At 48.7% G+C, this 25463-nt stretch overlaps 3 protein-coding genes, 1 long non-coding RNA gene and 9 other non-coding genes across 20 annotated transcripts in view; 12 read left to right on the top strand and 1 right to left on the bottom strand.

The window, feature by feature from the left end:
* SLC3A2 (solute carrier family 3 member 2) overlaps positions 1-6576 on the bottom strand; it is a 41161-nt gene extending 34585 nt beyond the window's left edge. The window contains exon 1 of the mRNA XM_003734288.5: positions 6310-6576. Within this exon, the coding sequence (XP_003734336.1) occupies positions 6310-6421 (112 nt within the window). The 5' untranslated portion in view covers positions 6422-6576. The remainder of the gene's footprint in view (positions 1-6309) is intronic.
* Positions 6577-6759: 183 nt separating this feature from the next.
* On the top strand, positions 6760-10318 carry LOC100895545 (uncharacterized). 3 transcript variants are annotated; one of them, XR_624096.4, is made up of 11 exons: positions 6760-6820; positions 7189-7231; positions 7436-7519; positions 7712-7762; positions 8103-8135; positions 8545-8590; positions 8785-8819; positions 9031-9069; positions 9457-9498; positions 9738-9765; positions 9887-10318. It is a non-coding gene; the product is annotated as an uncharacterized LOC100895545 (long non-coding RNA). The 3 variants fall into 3 exon arrangements; XR_004730708.3 differs by lacking the exon at positions 7189-7231; XR_008474933.2 differs by having other exon boundaries at positions 6798-7231.
* Positions 7287-7359, top strand: LOC118145983 (small nucleolar RNA SNORD26). Its single transcript, XR_004731452.1, has one exon. It is a non-coding gene; the product is annotated as a small nucleolar RNA SNORD26 (small nucleolar RNA).
* LOC118145982 (small nucleolar RNA SNORD27) lies at positions 7570-7641 on the top strand. The gene has a single exon (XR_004731451.1). It is a non-coding gene; the product is annotated as a small nucleolar RNA SNORD27 (small nucleolar RNA).
* LOC118145981 (small nucleolar RNA SNORD28) lies at positions 7959-8033 on the top strand. The gene has a single exon (XR_004731450.3). It is a non-coding gene; the product is annotated as a small nucleolar RNA SNORD28 (small nucleolar RNA).
* Positions 8328-8445, top strand: LOC118145989 (small nucleolar RNA SNORD22). The gene has a single exon (XR_004731458.3). It is a non-coding gene; the product is annotated as a small nucleolar RNA SNORD22 (small nucleolar RNA).
* On the top strand, positions 8647-8711 carry LOC118145980 (small nucleolar RNA SNORD29). Its single transcript, XR_004731449.1, has one exon. It is a non-coding gene; the product is annotated as a small nucleolar RNA SNORD29 (small nucleolar RNA).
* LOC118145984 (small nucleolar RNA SNORD30) lies at positions 8884-8953 on the top strand. Its single transcript, XR_004731453.1, has one exon. It is a non-coding gene; the product is annotated as a small nucleolar RNA SNORD30 (small nucleolar RNA).
* On the top strand, positions 9208-9276 carry LOC118145985 (small nucleolar RNA SNORD31). The gene has a single exon (XR_004731454.1). It is a non-coding gene; the product is annotated as a small nucleolar RNA SNORD31 (small nucleolar RNA).
* Positions 9538-9663, top strand: LOC118145988 (small nucleolar RNA SNORD22). The gene has a single exon (XR_004731457.3). It is a non-coding gene; the product is annotated as a small nucleolar RNA SNORD22 (small nucleolar RNA).
* A 5976-nt stretch (positions 10319-16294) lies between the features above and the next one.
* On the top strand, positions 16295-16485 carry LOC118146072 (U2 spliceosomal RNA). Its single transcript, XR_004731529.3, has one exon. It is a non-coding gene; the product is annotated as a U2 spliceosomal RNA (small nuclear RNA).
* Positions 16486-17853: 1368 nt separating this feature from the next.
* Positions 17854-24700, top strand: WDR74 (WD repeat domain 74). Of its 5 annotated transcripts, none has more exons than XM_078341227.1 (11): positions 17854-17937; positions 18016-18122; positions 18209-18330; positions 21386-21461; positions 21579-21725; positions 21871-21972; positions 22862-22962; positions 23058-23113; positions 23764-23909; positions 24066-24082; positions 24478-24700. In XM_078341227.1, the coding sequence occupies exons 1-11, from the start codon at positions 17874-17876 to the stop codon at positions 24518-24520; spliced, it is 981 nt and encodes a 326-aa protein (XP_078197353.1). In that variant the 5' UTR covers positions 17854-17873; the 3' UTR covers positions 24521-24700. The 5 variants fall into 5 exon arrangements, with proteins under 5 accessions (XP_078197353.1, XP_002755487.1, XP_078197354.1 ...); XM_002755441.6 differs by having other exon boundaries at positions 24026-24082; XM_078341228.1 differs by lacking the exon at positions 21386-21461 and having other exon boundaries at positions 24026-24082.
* A 136-nt stretch (positions 24701-24836) lies between these two features.
* TEX54 (testis expressed 54) lies at positions 24837-25313 on the top strand. Of its 2 annotated transcripts, XM_035263018.3 has the most exons (2): positions 24837-24932; positions 25026-25307. In XM_035263018.3, exons 1-2 carry the CDS (start codon positions 24860-24862, stop codon positions 25226-25228), a joined length of 276 nt encoding a protein of 91 aa, XP_035118909.1. In that variant the 5' UTR covers positions 24837-24859; the 3' UTR covers positions 25229-25307. The 2 variants fall into 2 exon arrangements, with proteins under 2 accessions (XP_035118909.1, XP_054097474.1); XM_054241499.2 differs by having other exon boundaries at positions 24837-25313.
* The last annotated feature ends 150 nt before the right edge of the window (positions 25314-25463 follow it).

The raw sequence follows: 25463 nt of genomic DNA, 5'->3' as shown, positions 1-25463 counted from the left end.
GGAGATGGGACATATGTCACTAATAGAATGTCTCCAAAGCTGGATTGATGTGGGGAAATGACTTTCCCTTCTAGTTTTGAGGGACTTCCTCTTGGCTCCCAGGAGGGATTCCCTGACTTTGACACACATGGCCAGCTTGGCACAAAAAAGCCTTGTGGTATGGAAAAACAAATTCATTTTTATGTCCTCTTCTCCCTTTCCGTCTTTCAGCATAGACTTAACTCCCTTAAGTCCAGGCATCTGTTGGGACCTGACCCCCAGTCACTGGTTACCAGTGTGTCAGGCAATCTGGTCTTGCCAGTGATGCCACTGAGATGGCACCTGTCAAAGGAGCAGTGGTTCCATTTCTAGATTGCGGATCTTCTGATAAATTCTGCCATTTTCATTTCACTTCCTGAAAGTCAGGGTCAGCAAGTGAAAAGCTGCTAAACAACATGCTAAATGTGAAATGTCAACCCTCACTCTAAACTCCTGTTCAGAGCATCGGATGAAGACTTCATTGAGTTTTATAGTGGCTTTCTGATTTTTGGTAGTCCATCAAAGAAGGGAGTTTGAAAGTTGTTTTATGCTGTTAATGATTGTCTGCCCATGTCCTGCCTGAAATACCATGATTGTTTATGGAAAGTATCTTTAATAAAGCTGGATACAGTTTGAAAAAACAAAAAAAATGCATTGTAGAACTTAAGGCAAGCGCCTCTGGCAAAAGCACAACGCAAGTCCCTGAGATTCTGGAGCAAGACCAAGCTATCTGAAGCAGAGAAGTAGATGCCTTTTGAGAAACAGCACCGGGTTGTTACTGGAAAGCTTGACTAGCATCCAGAACTGCCCCATTAGGGATTCGGTTTTGTCAAACCCATCAAGTCATAGAGTCAGGCAGATCCTTTAGTCAGACATAAAGATGGAAATGGTATACCAGGATGAAGCTGAAAGCAGAAGCAGAAAACATTAGTAGATTGCAAGAGCAGGTAGCCCAAACACCCAAGTTACCTACCACGGTTGTAAAAGCACCTCTTGCCTGGAAGACCACCTCAATGTCACACTCTTCCACAACCCAGGAAGTTCTATTCGATTTCTTTTGGGCCGGATACAGTGGCTCATACGTGTTTCCCAGCACTTTGGTTGCTTGAGCCCAGAAGCTGGAGACCAGCCTGGGCACCATAATGAGACACTGTCACACACCAAAAAAATTAAAGAATTAGCTGGGTGTGGTGGCACATACCTATAGTCCCAACTACTCAGGAGGCTGAGGTGAGAGGATCCTCTGAGCCCAGGATTTCAATGCTGCAGTGAGCCATGATCACATACTACACGCCAGCCTAGATGACAGAGTGAGACCCTGGTTTAAAAAGAAAAGAAATTCGGTGGCTCAAGCCTGTCATCCCAGCACTTTGGGAGGCCAAGGTGGGTGGATCACGAGGTCAAGAGATCAAGACCATCCTGGTCAACATGGTGAAACCCTGTCTCTATTAAAAATACAAAAAATTAGCTGGGCATGGTGGTGCGTGCCTGTAATCCCAGCTACTCAGGAGGCTGAGGCAGGAGAATTGCTTGAACCCAGGAGGTGGAGGTTGCCATGAGCCAAGATCGCGCCATTGCACTCCAGCCTGGGTAATAAGAGCAAAACTCCGTCTCAAAAAAAAAAAAAAGAAAGAAAAGAAATTGAGGCCCACCTGTAATCCCAGCACTTCGGGAAGCCGAGGCTAGAGGATCACTTGAGGTCAGGAGTTCAAGACCATCCAGGCCAATATAGCAAAACCCCGTCTCTACTAAAAATATGAAAAGTAGCTAGATGTGATGGCAGGTGCCTGCTACTCAGGAAGCAGAGGCAAGAGAATCGCTTGAGCTTGGGAGGCAGAGGTTTCAGTGAGCTGAGATCACACCACTGTACTCCAGCCTGGGTGACAGAGTGAGACTTTGTCTCAAAAAAAAAAAAAAAAAGAAAGAAAGAAAGAGATAGAGAGAAAGAAAGAAAGAAAGGAAAAGAAACTGAACTTGAACCTTTTCTCCATGGTCCTGACTTAGTCTCCCAGTTCCCTGCCAAGCACTGGGAGAGAATTTGCATATCCGTCTCCTATGCCAGGTGGGGGCAGGGTTGCTCTTTGAACAAACTTTCCAGCCCTCTCTAAGAGCAAAATTATTTGGTAAGGTAGGACAGTAAATGAATTTGCTGGGAAAAGATCATTTAAAAATTTACAGCCTTCCCAACATAAAGAAGCAAACTGAAAAAAAAATTTGTGTAGATAACTAATAAGTGTATATTGAGTCCTATTTGTAAACTGTATTCTGCTAGACGATAGAGATGATGGGATGATTTGCCCAGATAAATCAAACCCCAGGGCGTTTACTGTGGGTGGCAAGTGGCGGATTAGGCTTGGGGAAGGAATGGTGATAGGGAGGCAGGGCTTTTTTTTCCTGTAGAGATGGGGGTTTCATCTTACTATGTTGCCCAGACTGGTCTCAAACCTCTGGCCTCAAGGGAGCCTCTCCCCTTGGCCTCCCAAAGTGCTGGGATTACAGATGTGAGCCACTGGCCCTGTCACAAGCAGGAATTTTTTTTTTTTGAGACAGAGTCTCACTCTGTTTGTTGCCCAGGGTGGAGTGCAATGGCACAATCTCAGCTCAATGCAACTTCCACCTCCAGGGTTCAAGCAATTCTCATGCCTCAGCCTCCTGAGTAGATGGGATTACAGGCACACGCCATCATGTCGGGCTAATTTTTGTATTTTTAGTAGAGACAGGGTTTTCACCATATTGCCCTGGCGGGTCTTGAACTCCTGAGCTCAGGTGATCCACCTGCCTCAGCCTCCCAAACTGCTGGGATTACAGGCCTGAGCCACCATATCCGGCCTACTTTTTTTTTTTTAATGCCCTCTTTTCTAGTGAATTCTAGGTCACACACAAAGGTTGCAAACTTAATCATGGGTCACCTTTGGCCCACAGGCATATTTGGGTTTTCTTATTTGTTTGTTTTTGAGACTCGATCTTGTCGCCCAGGCTAGAGTGCAGTGGCCTGATCTCTGGTCACTGTAACTTCCGCCTCCTGGGTTCAATTGCTTCTCCTGCCTCAGCCTCCTAAATTGCTGGGATTACAAACCCCACCACCAGGCCTCGCTAATTTTTGTATTTTTCTTAGAGATGGGGTTTCACCACGTTGACCAGGCTGGTCTCCTGACCTCAGGTGACCCACCCACTTCAGCCTCCCAAAGTGCCAGGATTACAGGTGTGAGCCACCAACGCCCAGCCAAAAATTTTAAATTCAAATGGGTAAACACACTATTATGGACTTCTGGATTCTCTCGAAAACTGTGACTATCTGATCACACAGAGACAATATGGTCACAAAGCAACAATCAGCTGGAGCTGTGAAAGGACTTGCCCAGTTCACCACAGTCCCAACTCAGTTCGCTTCCCTTACCCACATTACTTACCTGATTTCTGTGAGTTGGAGACCCCTGATCGAAATCCCCTCTTTTCCATTTCCACTGCCATTACACTTGTTAGTATTGAATCTTCTTGCCCAAGCTACTATGGCAATCTAATTTATCTCCTTGTCTCCATCTTATTCCTCCATTGTTTTCTCACCTTCCTACTTAAAAAAACTCTCCCTGGTTTTTTTCTACCAATAATTCAAATGATTTAGCTTTGCATTCAAGGTCCTGCTTCTCTGGCTTTCCCCAGGAAATAGCTTCCAGCTTTATATTCTAGTACTCCCGTTTTGCCCAGCTTTCATGAATTATATCCATACACTTCCTTTTTTTCCTAGCACCAAGCCTGTGCTCAAAGTGTGTCTTTAACTGGAATTCCCCTCCCAAGTCTGTCTATCTACCCTTTCAGGCTCACACACTCTATAAAGCATTTCCCAACTGCCCTTCCCACACAAAACCTCCCCAGCCTTGTCTGTCCACTCTGGGCCATCTTGATTTCCCATAGTTTATCTGTCCCACTTTGTCTTTTGTTTTTTGACACAAGGTCTCACTCAGTCCAAGCTGGAGTGCAGTGCAGTAGCTTGATCACAGCTCACTTGCAGCCTCAACCTCCTGGGCTCAAGTAGTCCTCCCACCTTAGCCTCCCAGGTAGCTGCGGCTACAAACACACACCACCACCCCTGGCTAATTTTTTCTTTTCTTTTTTTTCTTAGTAGAGATGAGTTTTTCACTATGTTGCTTAGGCTGGTCTTAAACTCTTGGGCTCAAGAGATCCTCCAGCCTTGCCTCCCAAAATGCTGATCCAGGCTGGGCATGGTGGCTCACACCAGTAATCCCAGCACTTCGGGAGGAAAAGGTGGGAGGATCACCTGAGGTCAGGAGTTCCAGACTGGCCAAATGGTAAAACCCTGTCTCTACTTAAAAAGAAAAAATTAGCTGGGTGTGGTGGTGGGCGCCTGTAATCTCGGCTACTCAGAAGGCCGAGGCAGGAGAACTGCTTGAACTCAGGGGGCTGGAGACTGCAGTGCGCTGAGATTGCGCGATTGCCCTCCAGCCTGGGAGACAAGAGCGAAACTCCATCTCAAAAAAAAAAACAAAGTGCTGAGCCAAACACCAGGCCTATCTCATTTTCTGTCTATTTTGCTACAACTTTTCAGTCCTGGACTTAGGCTACTTGTACTCAAATCTTTTTTTTTTTTTTTTTTTTTTTTTTTTGAGACCGAGTTTCGCTCTTGTTACCCAGGCTGGAGTGCAATGGCGCGATCTCGGCTCACCGCAACCTCCGCCTCCTGGGTTCAGGCAATTCTCCCGCCTCAGCCTCCCGAGTAGCTGGGACTACAGGCACGCGCCACCATGCCCTGCTAATTTTTTGTATTTTTAGTAGAGACGGGGTTTCACCATGTTGACCAGGATGGTCTCGATTTCTTGACCTCGTGATCCACCCGCCTCGGCCTCCCAAAGTGCTGGGATTACAGACTTGAGCCACCGCGCCCGGCCTATGTACTCAAATCTTAATTTCCCAACAGATGAAAATCTCCTAGAGGGCAGAGCGTCTTATCTTCCCCCCATATGCTTTATCATGCACAGACCAAGCACTTAGTGATTAGTGAATAAACTTATTCCAGTCTAAAATAACTTCCTTCAAACTGCAGTTCCCTCAGCATTTATGCACAGTGTCAATGTTCCCCTGGGGTATGCATGGGAAGTGTCCCCAATAGAGTGAAAATTGGGCCAGATGAGAGATGAGAAACAGCGCCCAATTATTCCGTTTGTTTCCTGTGTATCTGCTTGCCCCCACCCCCAACTATCTTGAGAACACAACTGAGTGATGTAAAATAAAATATTCAGGGCCGGGAGCGGTGGTTCACGCCTGTAATCCCAGCACTTTGGAAGGCCGAGGCGGGCAGATCACCTGAGGTCAGGAGACCGAGACCAGCCTGGCCAACATGGTGAAATCCCGGCTCCACTAAAAATACAAAAATTAGCCAGGCATGATGGCGGGCGCCTGTTATCCCAGCTACTCAGGAGACTGAGGCAGAAGAAACGCTTGAACCTGGGAGGCGGAGGATGCAGTGAACCGAGATCGCTCCACTGCACTCCAGCCTGGGTGGCAGAGGGAGACTCCGTCTCGGGAGGAAAAACATGTTTAGAAAGTGTGCTTGTACACGTAGATGTTTACCACAAACGACTGAACTAATGCTGTCCGGTCTCTATAACAACAGTCTATAGCTGACTGCAACCACTCTGATCAGACAGGAGGTGTAGCAGGCAGCACTGCCGCAGCTCTTTAAGGTTTGGCTTCTATAAAATGGGGGTTGTCATCCCACCTAGCTCAAGATTTTGTAGATTAACAGATTCATATAGTTTGCTTAAAAAGGGGAACCATCGGCCCAGCGCAGTGGCTCACGCCTGTAATCCCAACACTGTGGGAGGCCGAGGTGGGCGCATCACGAGTTAGAAGATGGAGCCCAGCATGGCTAACACGGTGAAACCCCATCTCTACTAAAACTACCAAAAATTAGACGGGCGTGGTGGCATGCGCCTGTAGTCCAAGCTTCTCGGGAGGCTTAAGTGGGAGAATCGCTTGAACCCGGGAGGCGAAGGTTGCAGTGAGTCGAGATCGCGCCACTGCATTCCAGACTGGGAAACAGAGCGAGACTCCGTCTCAAAACAAAAACAAAAAAAAGGTGTTGCACAAATGTTAGGAATGTTGGCCCGCTGTAGTCCAAGATCTAAAGAAAACTCAACAGAATGCAGGACATCGGGGGCCAGTTGGGAAAAAATCAGATCCTGTCTTCAGTGGAGCACTTACGCCCTGACTTACTCTCCCGAAATGGCTCCACGAAAGGGGACCTCCACCCGAGCTTAGCTCGGGATCCAGTACCTGAGTCGTCCCCCGCGCTGAGAGCCTGGACACCAGCCGCCGAATGTGAGCTGGGCTGCTGGCGCGGAACCGAGACGACGTTGGTCAAGGCTTCAGGAGGCTGTGGTTCCATGGAGGCGGATCCTGCACACGGGCTTAAGGTGTGTGTGGGCAAAGGGGACCTCAGAACAAGGTGCTCAGATCCGACCGGCAGTCCAGGATCGGAGTGAAGCAGTGATCTCACCGCTCCTGCCACGTGCACTGGGAGAGAAGGCTAAGCCGCAATGCGGTAGATGAGCGAGCGCGCTTCCGTAGGGCGCATGCGCGCCTTTTTCGCGCCACAGGTTCAGGTAGCGCTTTGTCTACGCCCCCCTGCCCCGGATCTCTCTACCCACAACTCCCCGGGGTCGCAGACGGTCAATGTATGCGCGTGCGCTTCCATAGTCCCACCCACAAATCCCGTGGGCCTCTGCGGGAAGATATTTAAGCGTCTCTCGGCGCTCCTATCCGTCTCATTGCTCCACTTGGTTAGGTGAGTGTTTAGTGTTTTTTGTTATTGGTGTTTTTGTTTTTTGTACGTTGTGCGAACACAGCATGGCACGCGCAATATCTTCTGTGGTGTAGCTGTCTGGCCAGGATGACGGGCGGTTGAGGTCTTGGGCATGGCCTCGAGGCTTCAAAGCAGCATCGGGCCTTTATGAAGGACAAAATGGCGATGGCGGGCCGTGCAGGTGGCCCTCTCTATGATGAGGAACTTTTCACAGACCTGTACTGAGTTTCGTGAGGATAAGTAACTCTGAGGACACGGGCCGTGCAAACCTCCTACTTAGCCGTCGCTTCAGAAAATAGCGTTTTCGAAATACCCCGTGCTGACGTAATGTCGTCTTGGGCTCTTTGCAGGGTTTACGCGCACGTTTGAGTCGAAAAGAATTCTATTGTTACAGTAAGTTTTTATGGCCATTTCTTAATAACGGCTCTTGAATTGTGTGTGGAAGTCGCTACGGGGATGATTTCACTAACTGAACTCTCTCTTTCTGATGGCTCAGTGGAGAAAACACATTTCTGAGTAGCAATGTAGTTTAAGCAACAAACGTCAGGGGCCTACTGAATTCATGCTGAGGTGTTAGTGAAGGGTGTTATTTTTCAGGTGTTGAGCCCACAAGAGCTTACTGGTGAAGAAATGGGACAAGACCCATCTTTCGGCAAAGCCAACGTTACAGTAATGCTCCAGGTAGGTTTACCTGGTTTATGCTATTACGGAGGACACTTCGCTAGACAACCACTCCGTGATGAACAGAAAATGACAAGCATATGACTGAACTTAAAAGTGATGTCATCTTACTACTGAGAAGTGGGCCAGAGGTCTTAACGGTGTTTTTGAGTGGCCATTTTTAGGTTCATAAAATGCCTTCCTCTGTTGCAGCATCTCACAGTCTATCCTGAGGAATTCAAATGCTTCCCAGGGTGAAAAGAGGTAATTATCCAAATTCATTGGGGGATGTCATCTCTAAATGTTCCTAAGAGGAAAGTGGGCGGCGAAAGCAATACTGCTCTTTGTCGCCTTTCATCTTGTTCCTCTTAAAATGATTTTGTGGGGAGGGAGAAGGCAGCCCAGTGCTACAGTACTTGTTAAGGGTGTGATGTCTCCCTCATCCACATGTCGCATTACTGTCAGATGATTTGAATTGATAAGCTGATGTTCTGTGAGGTACAAAAGTTAATAGCATGTTAGAGTTCTGATGGCAGTTGTTGCTTATAAGGAAGCTTCATTCCATCCTGATCCCTTAAAATAACTAATTTGCTCTCCTTTCCAGGTAGTCCTGCTGACAGTCTGCTTCTATCTTATAGTAAGTTGCTTTCCAATTGTATGGGTCCATTATCCAACTTGGCCATCTTGATACTTGTTTCCAAAGTCTGCTTAACCCTTAAAGTTTGCTGGTTTCTCTTGTTCTCTGTAGTGATGTTTCAAAGCCTCCCCTTTTTTCTCTCAGATACCCACTGATCCGCCCAGGATCAGACAAATGCTTGTCAGTTGTAGCTTTCTCCAGTGTTCAGCCTTACCCCCTGTTAAAGCCTGGGATCAAATCATTGTGAACCCACCAGTGTTAACTGGAAGAGAGCATGAAAGCTTATTCCGTAAGGAACTGTTTGGGAAATTAGGTTACCTTTTCTTAGCTTGTCCCTAGCAACCATAACTAAAATAGTTTTAGCTGTTCTGGGATAATTAGCTAATTGATTTTTTTTTTTTTAATTCAGGAGCAGTTTGTTCTATTTACCATTGAAAAGCCTTCGAAGCTGAGAGGTTAGTTGATTTTTTTTTGTTGTTGTTACTTGCAGCTTATACCACCAAGTAGGCAGTTTCTGTGATGAATCAAACTAGCTCACTATGACTGACAGTGAAAACACATGAACACCTGAGAAACTTGAGAATGCAAGGGAGTGAGGGGTCACCATATGTCTGAGGAATCTTTCACTCACAGACTTGTTTTTCTCTAGGTGCGATTACCAATAACCTGCTTTTGGGCTCAAGGGTGAGTAATTTCACCGTATTCAGTTCATTCAGCATATAGAGCAGGAAAAAGTGGCTTTTTAGGCCTCTGTGATGACTTAAATAGAATCTCGTTCGGCTGATAACTTGCTGTTGAGACTCTAAAATCTGATGTTCCAGGAATGATAACTTGAGTGGGAACAACTTGGTGCAGGGTATCAGAGACACTACTGACTAGGTCTTCCTCCCTTCAGGGCCCGTACCTTCTCTCTACAGCACAAGGGAAATTTCAGGTAAATGCCTTTGCAATGGCTGCCATCAATGGCTGTGATTTTTGTGTGTGATAGCACTGTGTTCTGGAGGAATGTGTGCAGGCATTACTTGCCTAACCCAGAGTCTTTAATCATTCCTGAATTACCAATGAGTTCCTGCTCACCAGTGATGAGTTGAATACCGCCCCAGTCTGATCAGTGTGACTGAATGGTGTTTTCTGAGCTGTGAGCCTGGTTTGCAATGACATTCAAAAAATTAGAGTTAATTGAGGAGGCGTTCTTTACAGCCAGTAAGTTTCTTGGCCTAAGTGTTTCGTGTAAAATGTGCCCTGAAACCTTCTGGCAAGCAACATACACTGGAAAGGTTGCAAAATGAAGGTCTCTTGAAACTTTTTTTGATTTTTGCAGGAAAACTAGATGTTTCTACTCACTTCCAAACTGAAGTTATAGGTGAGTAAAGCTAACTGTAAGGTGGGCTAAGCTAAAATTTCCCAATGAAGAAACTTTCACACGTCTTACTCTCTGTCCTAGTCCCAGAGCCTGTAAAGGTGAACCCACTGGGACTGGCTGGGGGAGAAGAGGAAGCTTTGTTCCACAAGGAACTGTCTGAGGGACCATAAATATTTCTGTGCAGAGAAAGGGAGTAAACAATCATCACTTACTGAAAACATTGGTTTTATTTTTTCCAGGTCTGAGAAAGAACAAGGTATATAAGCGGTAGGTATCTGATTAAATATTTAACTGGTTTTAAAATAGCCTTTAATAAGCTCCTAAGTTACATGGTGTTAAATATTCAATTGTTTGTATTTTCCAATCCAGTAACTTTTTTCCTCTGCAGGAATCTGTCTTGAAGATTGGAAGGTGAATTTTCCAAGTCCTTGGCCAACTTGGCTGTTGAAGTTTGCATACTGGCATTTTAGTCTTCAGCTCATTTTTTAAGCCTTACTTGTAAATCATATTTTTGGGTGGGTCTACCTGGGCACAAGGAAGTAAGCCCTGAGTTTGCTGTTTTAACTGGGTTTTACCCAGCTTCATTAGGCAATCTGCCTAATACTGGATTTCCTAACCCAAGGCAGTATTCAAGGAGCTTAATTTATCAGCATACTTAAGGGACTTATTCCCTAGATATACACCACTGAAGCAATCTTGAATGAAAAGCTTGCTGGGTTTCAGTGTCTTAGCTGCACCATAATGGGAACAAGTTGCTGTCCGTTTCCATTTCTGTTACTGTATTGGTTGTTGGTGAAAGTAATAAAATACTTAGTCCTGACGTTTAGTTTTGTTTTTTGCATCTCCTACTACTGATGTGTAAATTTCCATGAGAAACTGGGTTTCCCATCATGCTCGACATCGGACACAGTTTGGACCACAAGTGCATACCAGCATGCCCAACTAATTTTGTATTTTTGGTAGACTGCCACCATGTTACCCAGGCTGGTCTCAAACCCTTAGTTCAAGCAGTCCACCCACTTCTGCCTGCAAATGTGCTGGGATGACAGACATCAGAATCTGGCCAGGTTTTTTTTGGGTGTTTTTGTTTTTTGACAAGAGTTTCATTCTCTGCCAGGCTGGAGTGCAGTGGTGCAACCTCGGCCCACAGCAGCCTCCACATCCTGGATTCAAGCAATTCTGCCTCAGCCTCCCAAGTAGCTGGGACTACAGGTGGGCACCACCATACCCAGCTAATTTTTTTGTATTTTTAGTAGAGATAGGGTTTCACCTTGACCAGGATGGTCTCGATCTCTTGACTTCGTGATCCATCCGCCTTGGCCTCCCAAAGTGCTAGGATTACAGGCGTGAGCCACCACACCTGGCCAGTCATATTTTCCTTTTTTTTTTTTTGAGACAAAGTTTCAGCCGCCCAAGTTGTGGTGCAATGGCGCCACCTTGGCTCACTGCAACCTCGCCTCCCAGGTTCAAGCGATTCTCCTGCCTCAGCCTCCCGAGCACCTGGGATTAAAGGCATCTGCCACCTGAAATCCCAGCTATTCAGAGGGTTGAGGCAGGAGAATTGCTTGAACCAGGGAAGCAGATGCTGTGAGCTGAGATGGCACCATTGCACTCCATCCTGGGCAACAAAAATGAAATTCTGCCTTAAAAAATTAATAGCCAGGTACAGTGGCCCATGCCTGTAATCCCAGCACTTTGGGAGGCTGAAACAAAGATTACGAGGTCAGCAGTTTGAGACAAGGCTGGCCAACATAGTGAAACCCCGTCTCTACTAAAACTACAAAAATTGGCCAGGCATGGTGGCTCACGCCTATAATCCCAGCACTTTGGGAGGCCAAGGTGGGCGGATCACGAGGTCAAGAGATCGAGACCATCCTGGTCAACATGATCAAACCCCGTCTCTACTCAAAATACAAAAAATTAGCTGGGCATGGTGGCGCATGCCTGTAATCCCAGCTACTCGGGAGGCTGAGGCAGGAGAATTGCCTGAACCCAGGAGGTGGAGGTTTTGGTGAGCCGAGATCGCGCCATTGCACTCCAGCCTGGGTAACAAGAGCGAAACTCCGTCTCAAAAAAATAATAAAAAAAATAAACCCCTTGTTTTGTAAACTCTGGACTGCATCCTCTGTTTCGGAGCAGCCCGGCAGGTTAACAAAACTTTCTTGCCTGACCTTGAGTCTATTCTTTCTCTTGGCTACCCTTGCAGTGATAAGGCCCCTCACCCTAAAACCAATACGTTACTCAGTCTGTAAGAGAGAATGCTCCTCACCAAAACTGGCCAGCCTCTCTCAGGTTTATTTCTCTAAAACAAACCTGTCTTTGACCGTTAAACTGACTTTCCTGTTTCTTTCCTTGTTTTTTTTTTTGTTGTTGTTTCCTTGAGATGGAGTCTCGCTTTTCCCAGGCTGGAGTGCAGTGTTGGGATCTTGGCTCACCTCAACCTCTGCCTCCTGGGTTCTGGCAATTCTCCTGCCTCAGCTTTCCGAGTAGCTGCAATTGCAGGTGCATGCCTCTATGCCTAGCTAATTTTTGTATTTTTAGTAGAGACAGAGTTTCATCATGTTGGCCAGGCTGGTCTCAAACTCCTGACCTCGTGACCTGCCCACCTCAGCCTCCCAAAGTGCTGGGATTACAAGAGTGAGCCACCACACCTGGCCTTCCTCTTTTTTTTTTTGAGACGGAGTTTCGCTCTTGTTACCCAGGCTGGAGTGCAATGGCGCGATCTCGGCTCACCGAAACCTCCGCCTCCTGGGTTCAGGCAATTCTCCTGCCTCAGCCTCCCGAGTAGCTGGGATTACAGGCATGCGCCACCACGCCCAGCTAATTTTTTGTATTTTGAGTAGAGATGGGGTTTCACCATGTTGACCAGGATGGTCTCGATCTCTTTTCCTCACGATGCACCCGCCTCGGCCTCCCAAAGTGCTGGGATTACAGGCGTGAGCCACCGCGCCCGGCCCTCTTTGTTTAACTCTTACAACCACGAGGGAATTTGGGCCCAGGATAGCCAATCAAGTCCTGGAGCCAAAGGTCCTCCTGGTCAGCCCTTCACCAGGCTGCCCACAATGGCCCAAGGATCCTGTTCTTTCATGTCTGGCCAGCCCTTTCCAGATTGATGTGGCCTTTTTTCTAGATATTTGGACACCTTCAGTCAGGTTCTCCTGTCTCTCTGCAGCTGTGGTTGTTAATGTGTAGATTAGTTGAATGGGCTTCAGCGGGGCTCCAAGAATTCCCCCCAAAAATTGTATGCAAAATCATGTAAGGCAAATATGCATTGATTTGGGGAAAACATTCAACAAATTCTCAGAAGAGTTGGAGGATGCAATAAAAATGAAAAACCCAGCCTTGCCAACATGGTGAAACCCCATCTCTACTAAAAATACAAAAATTAGCCAGGTATGGCGGCAGGCACCTCTAGTCCTAGCTACTCAGGAGGCAGAGGAGGCAGAATCGATTGAACCCAGGAGGCAGAGATTGCAGTGAGACCCTGTCTCAAAAAAATGAAATAAAAAATAAAAATGAGGCCAGGCATGGTGGCCGAAGCCTGTAATCCTACCACCTTGGGAGGCTGAGGCAGGTGGATCACCTGGGGTCAGGAGGTCTAGACCAGCCTGGCCAACATGGTGAAACCCTGTCTCTACTAAAAATTCAAAAATTAGCCAGGCATGGTGGTGTGCACCCATAATCCTAGTTACTCTGGAGGTTGAGGCAGGAGAATTGCTTGAACTCAGAGGTTGCAGTGAGCCAAGACTGAACGTCTGCACTCCAGCCAGGGGGACAGAGTGAGACTATCTCAATAAGAAAAGAAAGAGCCAGGTGTGGTGGCGCATACCTGTAATCCCAGCACTTTGGGAGGCCAAGGCAGGTGGATCACGAGGTCAGAAGTTCAAGACCAGCTTGGCCAACATGGTGAAACCCTGTCTTTAAAAAAATAGAAAAGAAAAGAAAAAAGAAAGAGAAAGAAAGAAAAAAGTTTTGTCAGGTCTCCATTCGCAAGCCTGGAGCCTGAAAGTCTGAAGCACTGCTTGCCTCGGCTGATGTCTCCCACCCCCTGCCTGCCTTTGCCATTGACCCTGATCACCCAGCGGAGCTTCCGGGACAAGCCCTCACCCAACCCTGCCGTCTTAACTGTTCTTATGATAATGTGAATACCTCTCACCCAACCCTGCCATTGTAACTGAACTTGTGGTCGTGTATACTCCTTTGCCCCTACCCCCCACCACTGTAACTGAACTTACTCTGCAAGACCCCCACCCCCAAAAAAACTACCCAAACTTATAAAACCAACTCCTATCCCCTACCCTTTGCTAATGCCCTTTTCCGCCTTAGCCCAGGTGAATAAACAGCCATGTTGCTTACACGAACCCTGTTTGGAAGGTCTCTTCATTCAAAGCGCGAATTTTTCAACAAGTTTGTAACATTCTCTTCTTCAAAAAAGAAAAGAAAAGAAAAAGCTAGGTGCCCTGGTTCAAGCCTGTAATCTGAGCATCTGGGGAGGTTGAGGAGGGGTGATCGATTGAGGCCCAGAGTTTGAGATCAGCCTGGCCAACATTGCAAGACTCCATCTTTATTAAAAAAAAAAAAAAAAAAAAAAAAAAGGTTGGGCTTGGTGGCTCAGGCATGTAATCCCAGCACTTTGGGAGGCCAAGACGGGCGCATTATCTAAAGTCGGGAGTTCAAGAGCTGTAGTGTTCGCGCCAAGGGCTCAAGACAGCTAGTTGACTCGCCCCAGTTTGGCTGCTGGACCTGTCTGCGTTTCCCCACCTCGAGGGCTGTCGGGTGAGACAAAGGGCCGCGAGCTGAGTCACTAAAAGCAACAACAGAATGCAAAGCAAAGGCCTGCAGTTTATGAGGACATTAAGCTGTCTGCTTCCATGTCCCCATCAGTCTCTGTGTAAGCAATAAACTTGCTGCAATTGCGATGCCTAAGAGGAGCAGAGACCTCTGCCCATATTTTCCCTGGAGCCAAGCCTTTGTTTTAGCTCCTGGTGAAAAACAGGTTTAACCAGCCACCTTAAGGGCGCCATTGTATCTTTGAAATGTATTTGAAATGTAAACTCCTATCACAAGCCCCCTTAAACTGCTTTCTGAGCGGATATCACAAGCCCCTGATAACTATTTTTTATGGAGTTTCTATTTCCTTTCTGTTTACCCCTTTTTTTTCTTTCTACTGAGATTAAGTAAATGTAACAAGTAAAAGGTATAAAAGCTGTAACCCACAAGAATAAAATCGCTGTGGCTGTCACTGTGGCCGTTGCTGTGCTGCCCAGCCCTCCAGACTCTACTTTTTTATATTCTTTCTCTTCCGCGCACTCTCTCTCTCAGGTTGAAGGAGACATCTACATTGGCGGTCTCGGGGACTCCCGCTGGTTGGTAGTCCCCCGGCAGACGTGCCGGACCCCGACAAAGAGCAGCCTGACCAACATGGAGAATCCCTCAGCCTCCCAAAGTGCTGGGATTACAGGCTGAACCACCGTGCCCGGCCTGCTGATTGAAACTTTATCCGCGAGAATGTAACCCCCCACTCCTTCATGGAAGATCTGTCATGCAAGACGCTTTGATTCAAAGACACCACCTGTTTTTCCAACCCAGGTTAAGGGGTTTCCAACAGAACGATCCATATTTATATTAATATAGCAAGATCCTAAGACTCTTCTCAGCCAAGGCCTCATATTAATCCCTTTTATTCTGGCGGGTTTGCTTTGATCTATTTTAAAAAATCGATCCATTTCAATTTTACCTACACTCTCCTTCTTCCCCCCAGTCCTCTAAGGATCTTGCCTCTGCCTTGGGGGAGAGGCCCTGTGGTTTGTCGGTCGGACTTCCGGGTGGGCGGTCTTGCGGCGTTGCTGATCGGCCTGAAATTAACTCTAAGGATTGCGTGGGTCCGAGGACAACGAAGCTGAGGCGCCAGCACCTTTCTCCCACCGCGGGATCCCTCGTTTGAGGATCAGGAACCTGCGAAATTGGCTTTCTCAGGGCGTTTCCCTCTCAGTGAAGGGCCAGACGATTGCTGGTGGACGGTACAAATGCAAGGTGCGGGTCGAGCCTCGCCCCTATGTCCTCAGTTCTCACAAACCCCCGAGAGTGCGCGTCACCATTTCCCCATTTAACTGGGGAGGAGACAAAAGCCCAAGTAACAAGCCTCAGGCCATTAAGTCAGGAACTGACGAGCAGGGAGCCCAACCTCCCTTTTTGTACTCCAAAACCCGTGCTTTGAAAACGCGCCGCACGCCGGGCGCGGTGGCTCATGCCTGTAATTCCAGTAATCCCAGCACTTTGAGAGGCCGAGGCGGGTGAATCACCTGAGGTCAGGAGTTCGAGACCAGTCTAACCAATATGCTGAAACCCCGTCTCGAAAAAAGGAAAAAAAAAAAGAAACGCGCTGTGCTTCTCGGAAGAAAGGTCCCGGAGAGGAGGGCTGCCACCTGCAGCACCGCCCCGCCGTTCCCTGGACAGCCCAAAACCTCTAGGCCGGGAGACTAACGTAAGAGTGGGCGGGGGGGGAAGGAGGATTGGTCCACGACGGACAAGTGGACCAATCCCAAGATCTCAAAAAAGCATAGGGGCGGGTTTATGCAAAACAATCTGAGCAGAGGGCAGGCGGGAGAAGCTATACAGGACGCTTAAATAGATCTATTTTTTTTTTAAAGCCACTATTATGAAGAAAGAAAAATCGCAAAATGTGTTTAGGAAATATAATGTATTGGAAATAATTTAACAATTAATGGCTAGAAAGTTACCATAACTACAAAAAGGAAAGAGAGGATAAGGCCGCCAAAGAGGCACCGCAAACGGTATCGCTTCTCGGCCTTTTGGCTAAGATCAAGTGTAGTATCTGTTCTTATCAGTTTAATATCTGATACGTCCTCTATCCGAGGACAATATATTAAATGGGTTTTTGGAAATAGGAAATGGAATAGGAGCTTGCTTCGTCCACTCCACGCATCGACCTGGTATTGCAGTACTTCCAGGAACGGTGCACCCCCTTCGGGGGAATAAGTTGGGTTTCAAAAATAGATTTATATTACCGCCATACAGCTACTACAATGTTAGTGTAAAACATTCTTAGCACGTTTTTACGTAGTCTACTGGTTTTTTGAAATAGCGTTAGAAGTTACACTGAAACTAGTGGCTCGCCATTTGTTCTGGGTGACACACGGGCAATCTTAAGAATAGATAAAATTATCGTGCTCCGATGCGATTGCTCACACCTATAAGAGGAGGCGGAGGACAGCGCCTCACGAGGTCAGGAGATCAAAACCAACTTGACCCACATAGTGACACCCGGTTTCTACCAAAAACGTACAAAAATTTGCAGAGGCCGAGATCTCGCCACTGCACTTCAGCCTGGGCAACAAAGAGCAAAACTTCGTCTCAAAGGAACACACACCCACATTTAAAAAAAAAAAAAAAAAAAAAAAAAACGGGGCCTGGCGCGGTGGCTCAAGCCTGTAATCCCAGCATTTTGGGAGGCCGAGGCGGGTGGATCACGAGATCAACAGATCGAGACCATCCAGGTCAACATGGTGAAACTCTGTCAATACCAAAAATACAAAAAGTTAACCCAGGAGGCGGAGGTTGCGGTGAGCCGAGATCGCGCCATTGCACTCCAGTCTGTAACAAGAGCGAAACTCCGTCTCAAAAAAAAAAAAAAACGTCAAATGTTACGTTCAGGAAATCCTTATCTGAAGCTCTGCCCTGAATTGGAAATCAAGTCGGCTACTCAGTGAGGACAAGGCAAGATTGGGATTCTTCACTAATCTAATGTTAAACAGCAAAGTTTGTGATAGTTTGTGATTTAAAGCAATTGTCGGCCGGGCACGGCGGCTCACGCCTGTAATCACAGCATTTTGGGAGGCAGAGGCGGGCGGATCACCTGAGGTCGGGAGTTCAAGACCTGCCTGACCAACATGGAGAAACCCCATCTCTAAATAAATAAATAAATAAAAAGCAATTGTCCCTCGAAGGGGGTCGTTATTATATCGTATAGCTGCAGTTCATCCTTTTTTTTTTTTTTTTTTTTTTTGAGACAGAGTCTCGCTCTGTTGCTAGGTTGCAGATATCTGGGCTCACTGCAACCTCCGCCTCCTGGTTTCAAACTATTCTCCTGCCTCAGCCTCCTGAGTAGCTGGGATTACAGGCACGCGCCACAATGCCCAGCTAATTTTTTTTTATTTTTAGTAGAGACGGGGTTCACCATGTTGACCAGGATGGTCTCGATCTCTTGACCTCGTGATCCACCCACCTCATCCTCCTAAAGACTCTTCCGGCTCTTTAAACTCCCAGCAAACACGCTGCACAGCATCTGACTAGCTGCCCGCTGGTGACGCACAGGCTGAGCCGGAAGTGCGAACCGTCGGTATCCGGGCTCTGTCATGGCGACTGCTGCCGCGCGCTGGAACCATGTGTGGGTCGGCACCGAGACTGGGATCTTGAAAGGTGGGTGGCAGGCTCGGGCGTCGGGAAGTGCAGGGGTGCACTCGCGCCCCCGGTGTGACTGAGGCTCTCGTCTCTCAGGGGTAAACCTTCAGCGAAAACAGGCGACGAACTTCACGGCCGGGGGACAGCCGCGGCGCGAGGAGTCGGTGAGCGCTCTGTGCTGGGGCGCCGGCGGCGAGACCCTGGTGAGTGGCCGCTGGTCGGGCTGGAGCTGGAGGCCTTGGGCGCAGCAGCCTCGTTCTCCTCGCCATCTCGCCCTTCTTTGCCGCAGATCCTGGTGGGCTGCGCGGACCGGACAGTGAAGCACTTCAGCACCGAGGAGGGCATATTCCAGGGTCAGAGACACTGCCCGGGCGGGGAGGGCACGTTCCGTGGCCTCGCCCAGGCCAACGGGTAAGACCAATCCCCTCGCTAAACTCAGGGTGGAGGGAAAGCGTTGAAGCTCCCTGAGGAGACTGGAATGATGGCGACAGACAAACCTTTAGTGACACGGCTTTGAATGGGTGACAGGGACCTGGATTTCTGCCTTCCGTAGTTCATACCTATAACACACATTTATTGAACACCTACTGAATTCCACGTACTGGGCGAAGTGCAGGGGCTGCGGTTAAAATTTCTGCCTTCAAAAAGTTCGAATCCGCTAAGGTTTTTTCATCTGACTCCATTATAACTTTCTGGGTAACCACAGGCAAGTCATTTAATAGTGTTTTGTTTGTTTGTTTGTTTTTTGTTTAAGATGGAGTTTTGTTCTTGTTGCCCAGACTGGAGTGCAATGGCATGATCTTGGCGCACTACAACCTCCACCTCCTCAGTTCAAGCAATTCTCCTGCCTCAGCCTCCCGAGTAGCTGGGATTACAGGCATGCACCACCACGCCCAGCTAATTTTCTATTTTTAGTAGAGAGGGGTTTCTCCACATTGGTCAAGTTGGTCTTTAACTTCTGACCTCAGGTGATCCACCAGCCTCGGCCTCCCAAAGTGCTGAGATTACAGGCGTGAGCCACCATGCCCGACACCATTTTTTTTTTTTTTTCTAGAGATGGGGTTTCACCCTGTAGGCCAGGGTGGTCTTGAACTCCTGACCTTAGGTGATCCACCCACCTCAGCCTCCCAAAGTGCTGGGATTACAGGCGTGAGGCACTACGCCCAGCCTAATTTTTGTATTTTTTTTGATAGAAAAGGGGTTTTACCATGTTGGCCAGGCTGGTCTCAAACTCCTGACCTTGTGATTTGCCCGCCTCAGCCTCCCAAAGTGCTGGGATTACAGGTGTTAGCCACTGTGCCTGGCCTGTTGTTGTTTTTTTTTTTTTTTTTTTTTTTTGAGACGGAGTTTCGCTCTTGTTACCCAGGCTGGAGTGCAATGGCGCGAACTCGGCTCACCGCAACCTCCGCCTCCTGGGTTCAGGCAATTCTCCTGCCTCAGCCTCCTGAGTAGCTGGGATTACAGGCACGCACCACCGTGCCCAGCTAATTTTTTGTAATTTTAGTAGAGACGGGGTTTCACCATGTTGACCAAGATGGTCTCGATCTGTTGACCTCGTGATCCACCCGCCTCGGCCTCCCAAAGTGCTGGGATTACAGGCTTGAGCCACCGCGCCCGGCCTTTTTTTTTTTTTTTTTTTTTTTTTTTTTGAGAGACAGAGTCTTGCTCTGTCATCCGGGGTGAAGCACAGCAGCACGATTTCGGCTCACTGCAACCTCCAGTTCCCTTGTTCAAGCTATTCTCCTGCCTCAGCTTCCCGAGTAGCTAGGACTATAGGTGTGTGCCACCATGCCCAGCTAATTTTTGTTTTTTTTAGTAGAGACAGTGTTTCACTATATATTGGCCAGGCTGGTCTGGAACTCCTGACCTCAGGTGATCTGCCTTGGCCTCCCAAAGTGCTGGGATTATAGGCGTGAACCACCACGCCTGGCTGAGTTACTAGTTTTTGAACAGGAAGTACCGTGGTCAGCACTGGAAGCCTGTAGGAGTATAGAGGATGGATTGAGACAGAGCAACTGGGAGACTTTGCCACAGCTCAGGGAAGCCAATACAGAGCCTCAACCCAGTTGGGGAGGGTTGGCAGGTGTGAGAAAGAACAGAGGCCCAACATCTGTGCAGCTCCTGGGGAGAGACTTGCTTGGACATCTTGGGTGGGATATTTTAGGCAAGAGACTGACATTTAGTGCCTGAAACTCAGAGCAAGGAACACAAGAAGCCGGTGTTTGGCTTTGACCAAACCCTGAATTCAGACTAGTTCCATTTCAGTCAATCCTTTTAGAACTGCTGATCCTGTGGCACATATACACCATGGAATATTATGCAGCAATCAAAAATGGTGAGTTCGTGTTCTTTGTAGGGACATGGATGAACCTGGAGAACATCATTCTCAGCAAACTGACACAAGAACAGAAAATGAAATACCGCGTGTTCTCACTCATAGGCGGGTGTTGAACAATGAGAACACATGGACACAGGGAGGGGAGCACTACACACTGGGGTCTGTTGGGGGGAATAGGGGAGGGACAGCGGGGGGTGGGGAGTTGGGGAGAGATAGCATGGGGAGAAATACCAGATGCAGGTGAAGGGGAGGAAGGCAGCAAATCACACTGCCACGTGTGTTCCTATGCAACTATCTCGCATGTTCTTCACATGTACCCCAAAACCTAAAATGCAATAAAATAAAAAAAATTAAAAAAAAGAACTGCTGATCCTGAGCCCTAGCGAGCAACTCAAGATTCAGATAGACCAGCATGGCAAGGTGTTAGATAAATCTGTGAACAGCAAAAGCACACTGAAATATTAAGAGTTGATTTCCAGCTCTTGTAACATTCCTAGCTGAGTGGCAAATTAGTTTCTCAGAGCTTCTGATTCCTCACTTGGTAAACCCTCACCCTGTTGAGTAAGTTGAATTAACAAATTAGGAAGTTGGAAGCTGTCAAACCCTGCCTAGAGTCCAGTAACCTAGAGGTTATCTTCTGAACTGAGCTGTTAGGAGGGAATCTGGTTGATAAGAGTTTGGGGCCTAGAGAACATTTTTTTTTTTTGAGACAGAGTTTCCCTCTTGTTACCCAGGCCAGAGTGCAATGGCGCAATCTCGGCTCACCACAACCTCTGCCTCCTGGGTTAAGGCAATTCTCCTGCCTCAGCCTCCTGAGTAGCTGGGATTACAGGCACACACCACCATGCACAGCTAATCTTTGTGTGTGTGTGTGTGTGTGTGTGTGTGTGTGTGTGTGTTTAGTGGAGACGGGGTTTCACCATGTTGACCAGGATGGTCTCGATCTCTTGACCTTGTGATCCACCCGCCTCGGCCTCCCAAAGCGCTGGGATTACAGGCGTGAGTTACCGCACCCGGCCTTTTTTTTAAATTTAAACATTAGTCAAGTATAGCAGTGAGATGGGGAGAAAGATTAAACAAGGTGTTTAAGCACATAAAAAACATCTCAACTCTGCCCTTTCTCTGCAGCACCGTCATCACATGTGTGGATTCTGGGATTCTCAGAGTCTGGCATGACAATGACAAGGACATATCCTCTGACCCAGTGAGACTCCTCTGCCCTGATGGTTGGGGGAGGGGCTGGGGTAGGAGCCTGATGATCATGTTGGGGAAGGGAGGATTAAGGACTCTGGAACGGACTCTTATCTCCTCTTCTTTTCAGCTCCTGGAAGTGAGAGTGGGCCCTGGGGTGTGTAGGATGCGCCAAGACCCAGCACACCCCCATGTGGTTGCCACAGGTGGGAAAGAGAATGCCTTGAAGATGTGGGACCTGCAGGGCTCTGAGGAACCTGTGTTCAGGGCCAAGAATGTGAGTGACAAGAGTGTGGAGGAGCTGGTCCTAAAGTTGAGAGAGACTGAGGCTACTGTGGGTCTGAGACTCGACGGGCTTTAGGGGGAAAGGAGGGGCACACTGAGCCCCCCACAGCCCTGTCCCCATCTGCCTACCCCACCAGGTGCGGAATGACTGGCTGGACCTGCGAGTTCCCATCTGGGACCAGGACATACAGTTTCTTCCAGGATCACAGAAGCTTGTCACCTGTACAGGGTACCACCAGGTAAGGTGTCACCTCACTCCTACCTTCTCCTGGGATAAAGCAGCCTCTTGGAGAAACGGCCCCCACAGTTTGGCATAGGTGTCTTTCTCACCATCCTGAGCTCAGAGGAGCAAGCGCTTCCCTATCTTTTCCAGCCGTGCTGCTGAGCCCGTGACCTACCTTTATTGCATTCTAGGGTAGAGTTTCCTGAACTATGCCTCTTTTCCTCTCACCTGGAAGAGAGGAGAGTGGACCCCCTTCACAGTGGGAATTATAGGGTGCAGGTGTCAGAGGACATTGGGCTAGGTGTTACGAGAACTGGGTTCTGGTCCTGATGTAGCCTCTGATTTACTTTGGGACCCAGGCCTGAGCCTCCATCTCTGGCCTCAGCTCCTCAGCTTTACATGAAGTGCCCAAATGGGGAATCTTCCTGGCTTGTCTCATTTGAGATCTTGAGACATAGGCAGGGCTGGGTCACTGTATTTGTCCTGTTTCCCTTGCTTTTCCACATTGTAGTCTGATCTTGGTCATACGCCTCTGCTCAAAACGCATATAAGGTCATTCTCTCTCCTCCTTCATTCAGGCTGACCTCTGCTTGAAATTTAGCACCCACTGCCTACTGGACTGACTTGTTTTCCATCCCTTCATTTCCCTAGATGGGAGTATGGGGGGTGGAATGCTCACACACTTCCAACCTGGGGAACCTCTCCTCAGCTCTGTCCATTCATGCTGCTAAGCAGCTCTTCCAACACCCCAATGCTCAAAGAAGAAGCATACATCTAAGATGAGAAAGTTTCTCTGAGAGTGGGTCATAAATAAAGCAGTGTGCAGGGAGGGGGTGAGGATACAGAGATGCCAGAGGGTGGGTGGAGGGTGAGGATACTTTTGTGATGCTTCAGCCTTCCTCTAGGTCCGTGTCTATGATCCAGCCTCCCCTCAGCGCCGGCCAGTCCTAGAGACCACCTATGGAGAGTACCCACTAACAGCCATGACCCTCACTCCTGGAGGCAAGTGAGTGTTTAGAGGGGAAGGCATGGGAGGGTGGGGCTTGGGAAGGGCTCCAGGAGGTTACTGCTGACCCCGCCTGCCTCTGATCTCATTCTCAGCTCAGTGATTGTGGGAAACACTCATGGGCAGCTGGCAGAAATTGACCTTCGGCAAGGTGAGTGGACTAGGGTATGTTTGGGGAAAGGAAGGAGCGGGGATAAGGGTTAGGATTCCCTCTAAGGTGGTGCAGTGGGGCCAGTGAGGCCTCATGCCCGTGCCAAATTGCCTGGGTTCAAATCCTGATTTCCCCAAAAGCTGTACCACCTAAAACTTTTTTTTTGAGATGGCGTCTTGCTTTGTAGCCCAGGCTGGAGTGCAGTGGTGCAATCGCAGTTCACTGCAACCTCCACCTCCCTGATCCCAGTTCAAGCAATTCTCCTACCTCAGCCTCCCAAGTAGCTGGGATTACAGGCATGAGCCACCATGCCCAGCTAGGTTTTTTTGTATTTTTTTAGTAGAGACAGGGTTTTACCACATTGGCCAGTCTGGTCTTGAACTCCTGACCTTGTGATCCACCTTCCTCTGCCTCCCAAAGTGCTGGGATTACAGGTGTGAGCCACCGCACCTGGCCCAACCTTAAACTAATTATTTCAACTCCCTGTACCTTGGTTTCCTCACCTTCGAAATGGAACTATTAGTAGACGCTCCAGTCTCAGAGTTTTGTTGAAGATTAAGTGTTGAAATGGAAAGTGATTGAAACAGAAAATAATGAATGGTTGGTTATTGGCCAGCCAGTTATCACTGATGCTTCCGCCCCTTCTTCAGGGCGTCTACTGGGCTGTCTGAAGGGGCTGGCAGGCAGTGTCCGTGGGTTGCAGTGCCACCCTTCCAAGCCTCTACTGGCCTCCTGTGGCTTGGACAGAGTCTTGAGGATACACAGGATCCAGAATCCACGGGGTCTGGAGCATAAGGTAAGTGATCCCTCCTACCCCCAACTCATGGTCTTGTGGAAGCCCAGCCTCCTTGTGCCCCCCATTCATGTTTGTCTCAGCATGCCTGGCTCCTTAAGGCCTCTCATCTTCTGCAGGTTTATCTCAAGTCTCAATTGAACTGCCTCCTCCTGTCAGACAGGGACAACTGGGAGGTGAGCAGTTGGGTCAGGAATGTGGGAGCCAAGGGCATAGATGTGAGGACCTCCCTATGGAGAGGAAAAGGAGGCAGCTGGAATGCAGACCTGGGACCCTCTCTTTACCTCTCTGGTCACTTAATTTCTCTGAGAGGCATTAACAGTTAAAATCCTGAGAGGGTTATTGCCAAGAATATGGATGGGGCTGCTTTCTGGGAGTGGGGAATAAAGGTGGTGGTACCCAGAAGTTTTTTACTTCTTTTTGTGGAGGCGGGGTCTCCTTATGTTACCCAGTCTGGTCGCTAAGTCCTGGGCTCAAACAATCCTGCTTTGGCCTCCGAAAGTGCTGAGATTACAGGCGGGAGCCACTGTGCCCGGCCCCCCTGACTGTGAAGCTTCTTCCCACTCACCAGGATGAGCCCCAAGAACCTCAAGAACCCAACAACGTGCCCCTAGAAGACACAGAGACAGATGAACTTTGGGCATCCTTGGAGGCAGCTGCCAAGCGGAAGCTCTCAGATTTGGAGCAGACCCAAGGAGCTCTCCAAACCAGGCGGAGAAAGAAGAAGCGGCCTGGGTCCACCAGCCCCTGACACCCCTCTGTGCCCAGTTTGTAAATAAACAGCTAAACACCCTCCATGACCCTGAGCCTTTTGTGATGGGAGAAAGGAATGAGGGGTAGCTTGAGGTGGGGGCTCCCTGAGCTGGGGTGACGGGATACCTAATGTCACAAAGCCGGGCCTGGAGCCAGGCAGGCTGGTGTGGGTGGCACGGAGTCTGGGGCCGCGCGGGGCCATGGGCTGCTGCCAAGACAAGGACTTTCAGATGTCTGATGAGCAGGAAGAAGAGTCCGAGGACCTCGGGGAAGGTGAGGCCACAGATAAAAGAAGAGGGCCCAGGGAGCGGGAGAGGGGGCTTCCTGAGGGTAGGGCTGAGCTCAGAGGCCTCATCGTCCCCTCAGGCGCCGAAAATATCCACGTGAACGCCCCAGACCACCGGAATCACAAGTCGAACGAAAGCCTTCTGATCACTGTGCTGTGGCGGCGGCTATCCTTGTTCAGTCGTCGGGGCTCCTCGCGGGCAAGCAAGAGGCAATCAGACGTGGTTCGGAAGAAGGAGACTCCGATCCGAGAAGGCAACCAGGAGGAGCCGGAGAAGGGATGACTCCAGACCCGCTCTTAGTCCACCCGTACCTCCAGAGAATAAAATTTCTGACGTGAACCTGCAAGACCGTTCTGGGGACGGGGCGCGGACACCTCCGGGCGGCTGGCTCTTTAAGGCTCCTCCCCGGAGGCGGGCCCAGCCCCCTGGGCTCCGGCTGTTGTCTTCAGGGGCGGGGTCATGGTGGTATCTTAGCCAATGGGATGGTGGGGTTGCTCTTGCGTTTGGTGAGGGGCGT

The sequence above is a fragment of the Callithrix jacchus genome, chromosome 10 (genome assembly GCF_049354715.1).
Source record: "Callithrix jacchus isolate 240 chromosome 10, calJac240_pri, whole genome shotgun sequence".
Taxonomy (NCBI): Eukaryota; Metazoa; Chordata; class Mammalia; order Primates; family Cebidae; genus Callithrix; species Callithrix jacchus.
This window is presented reverse-complemented; position numbering and strand designations above follow the sequence as displayed.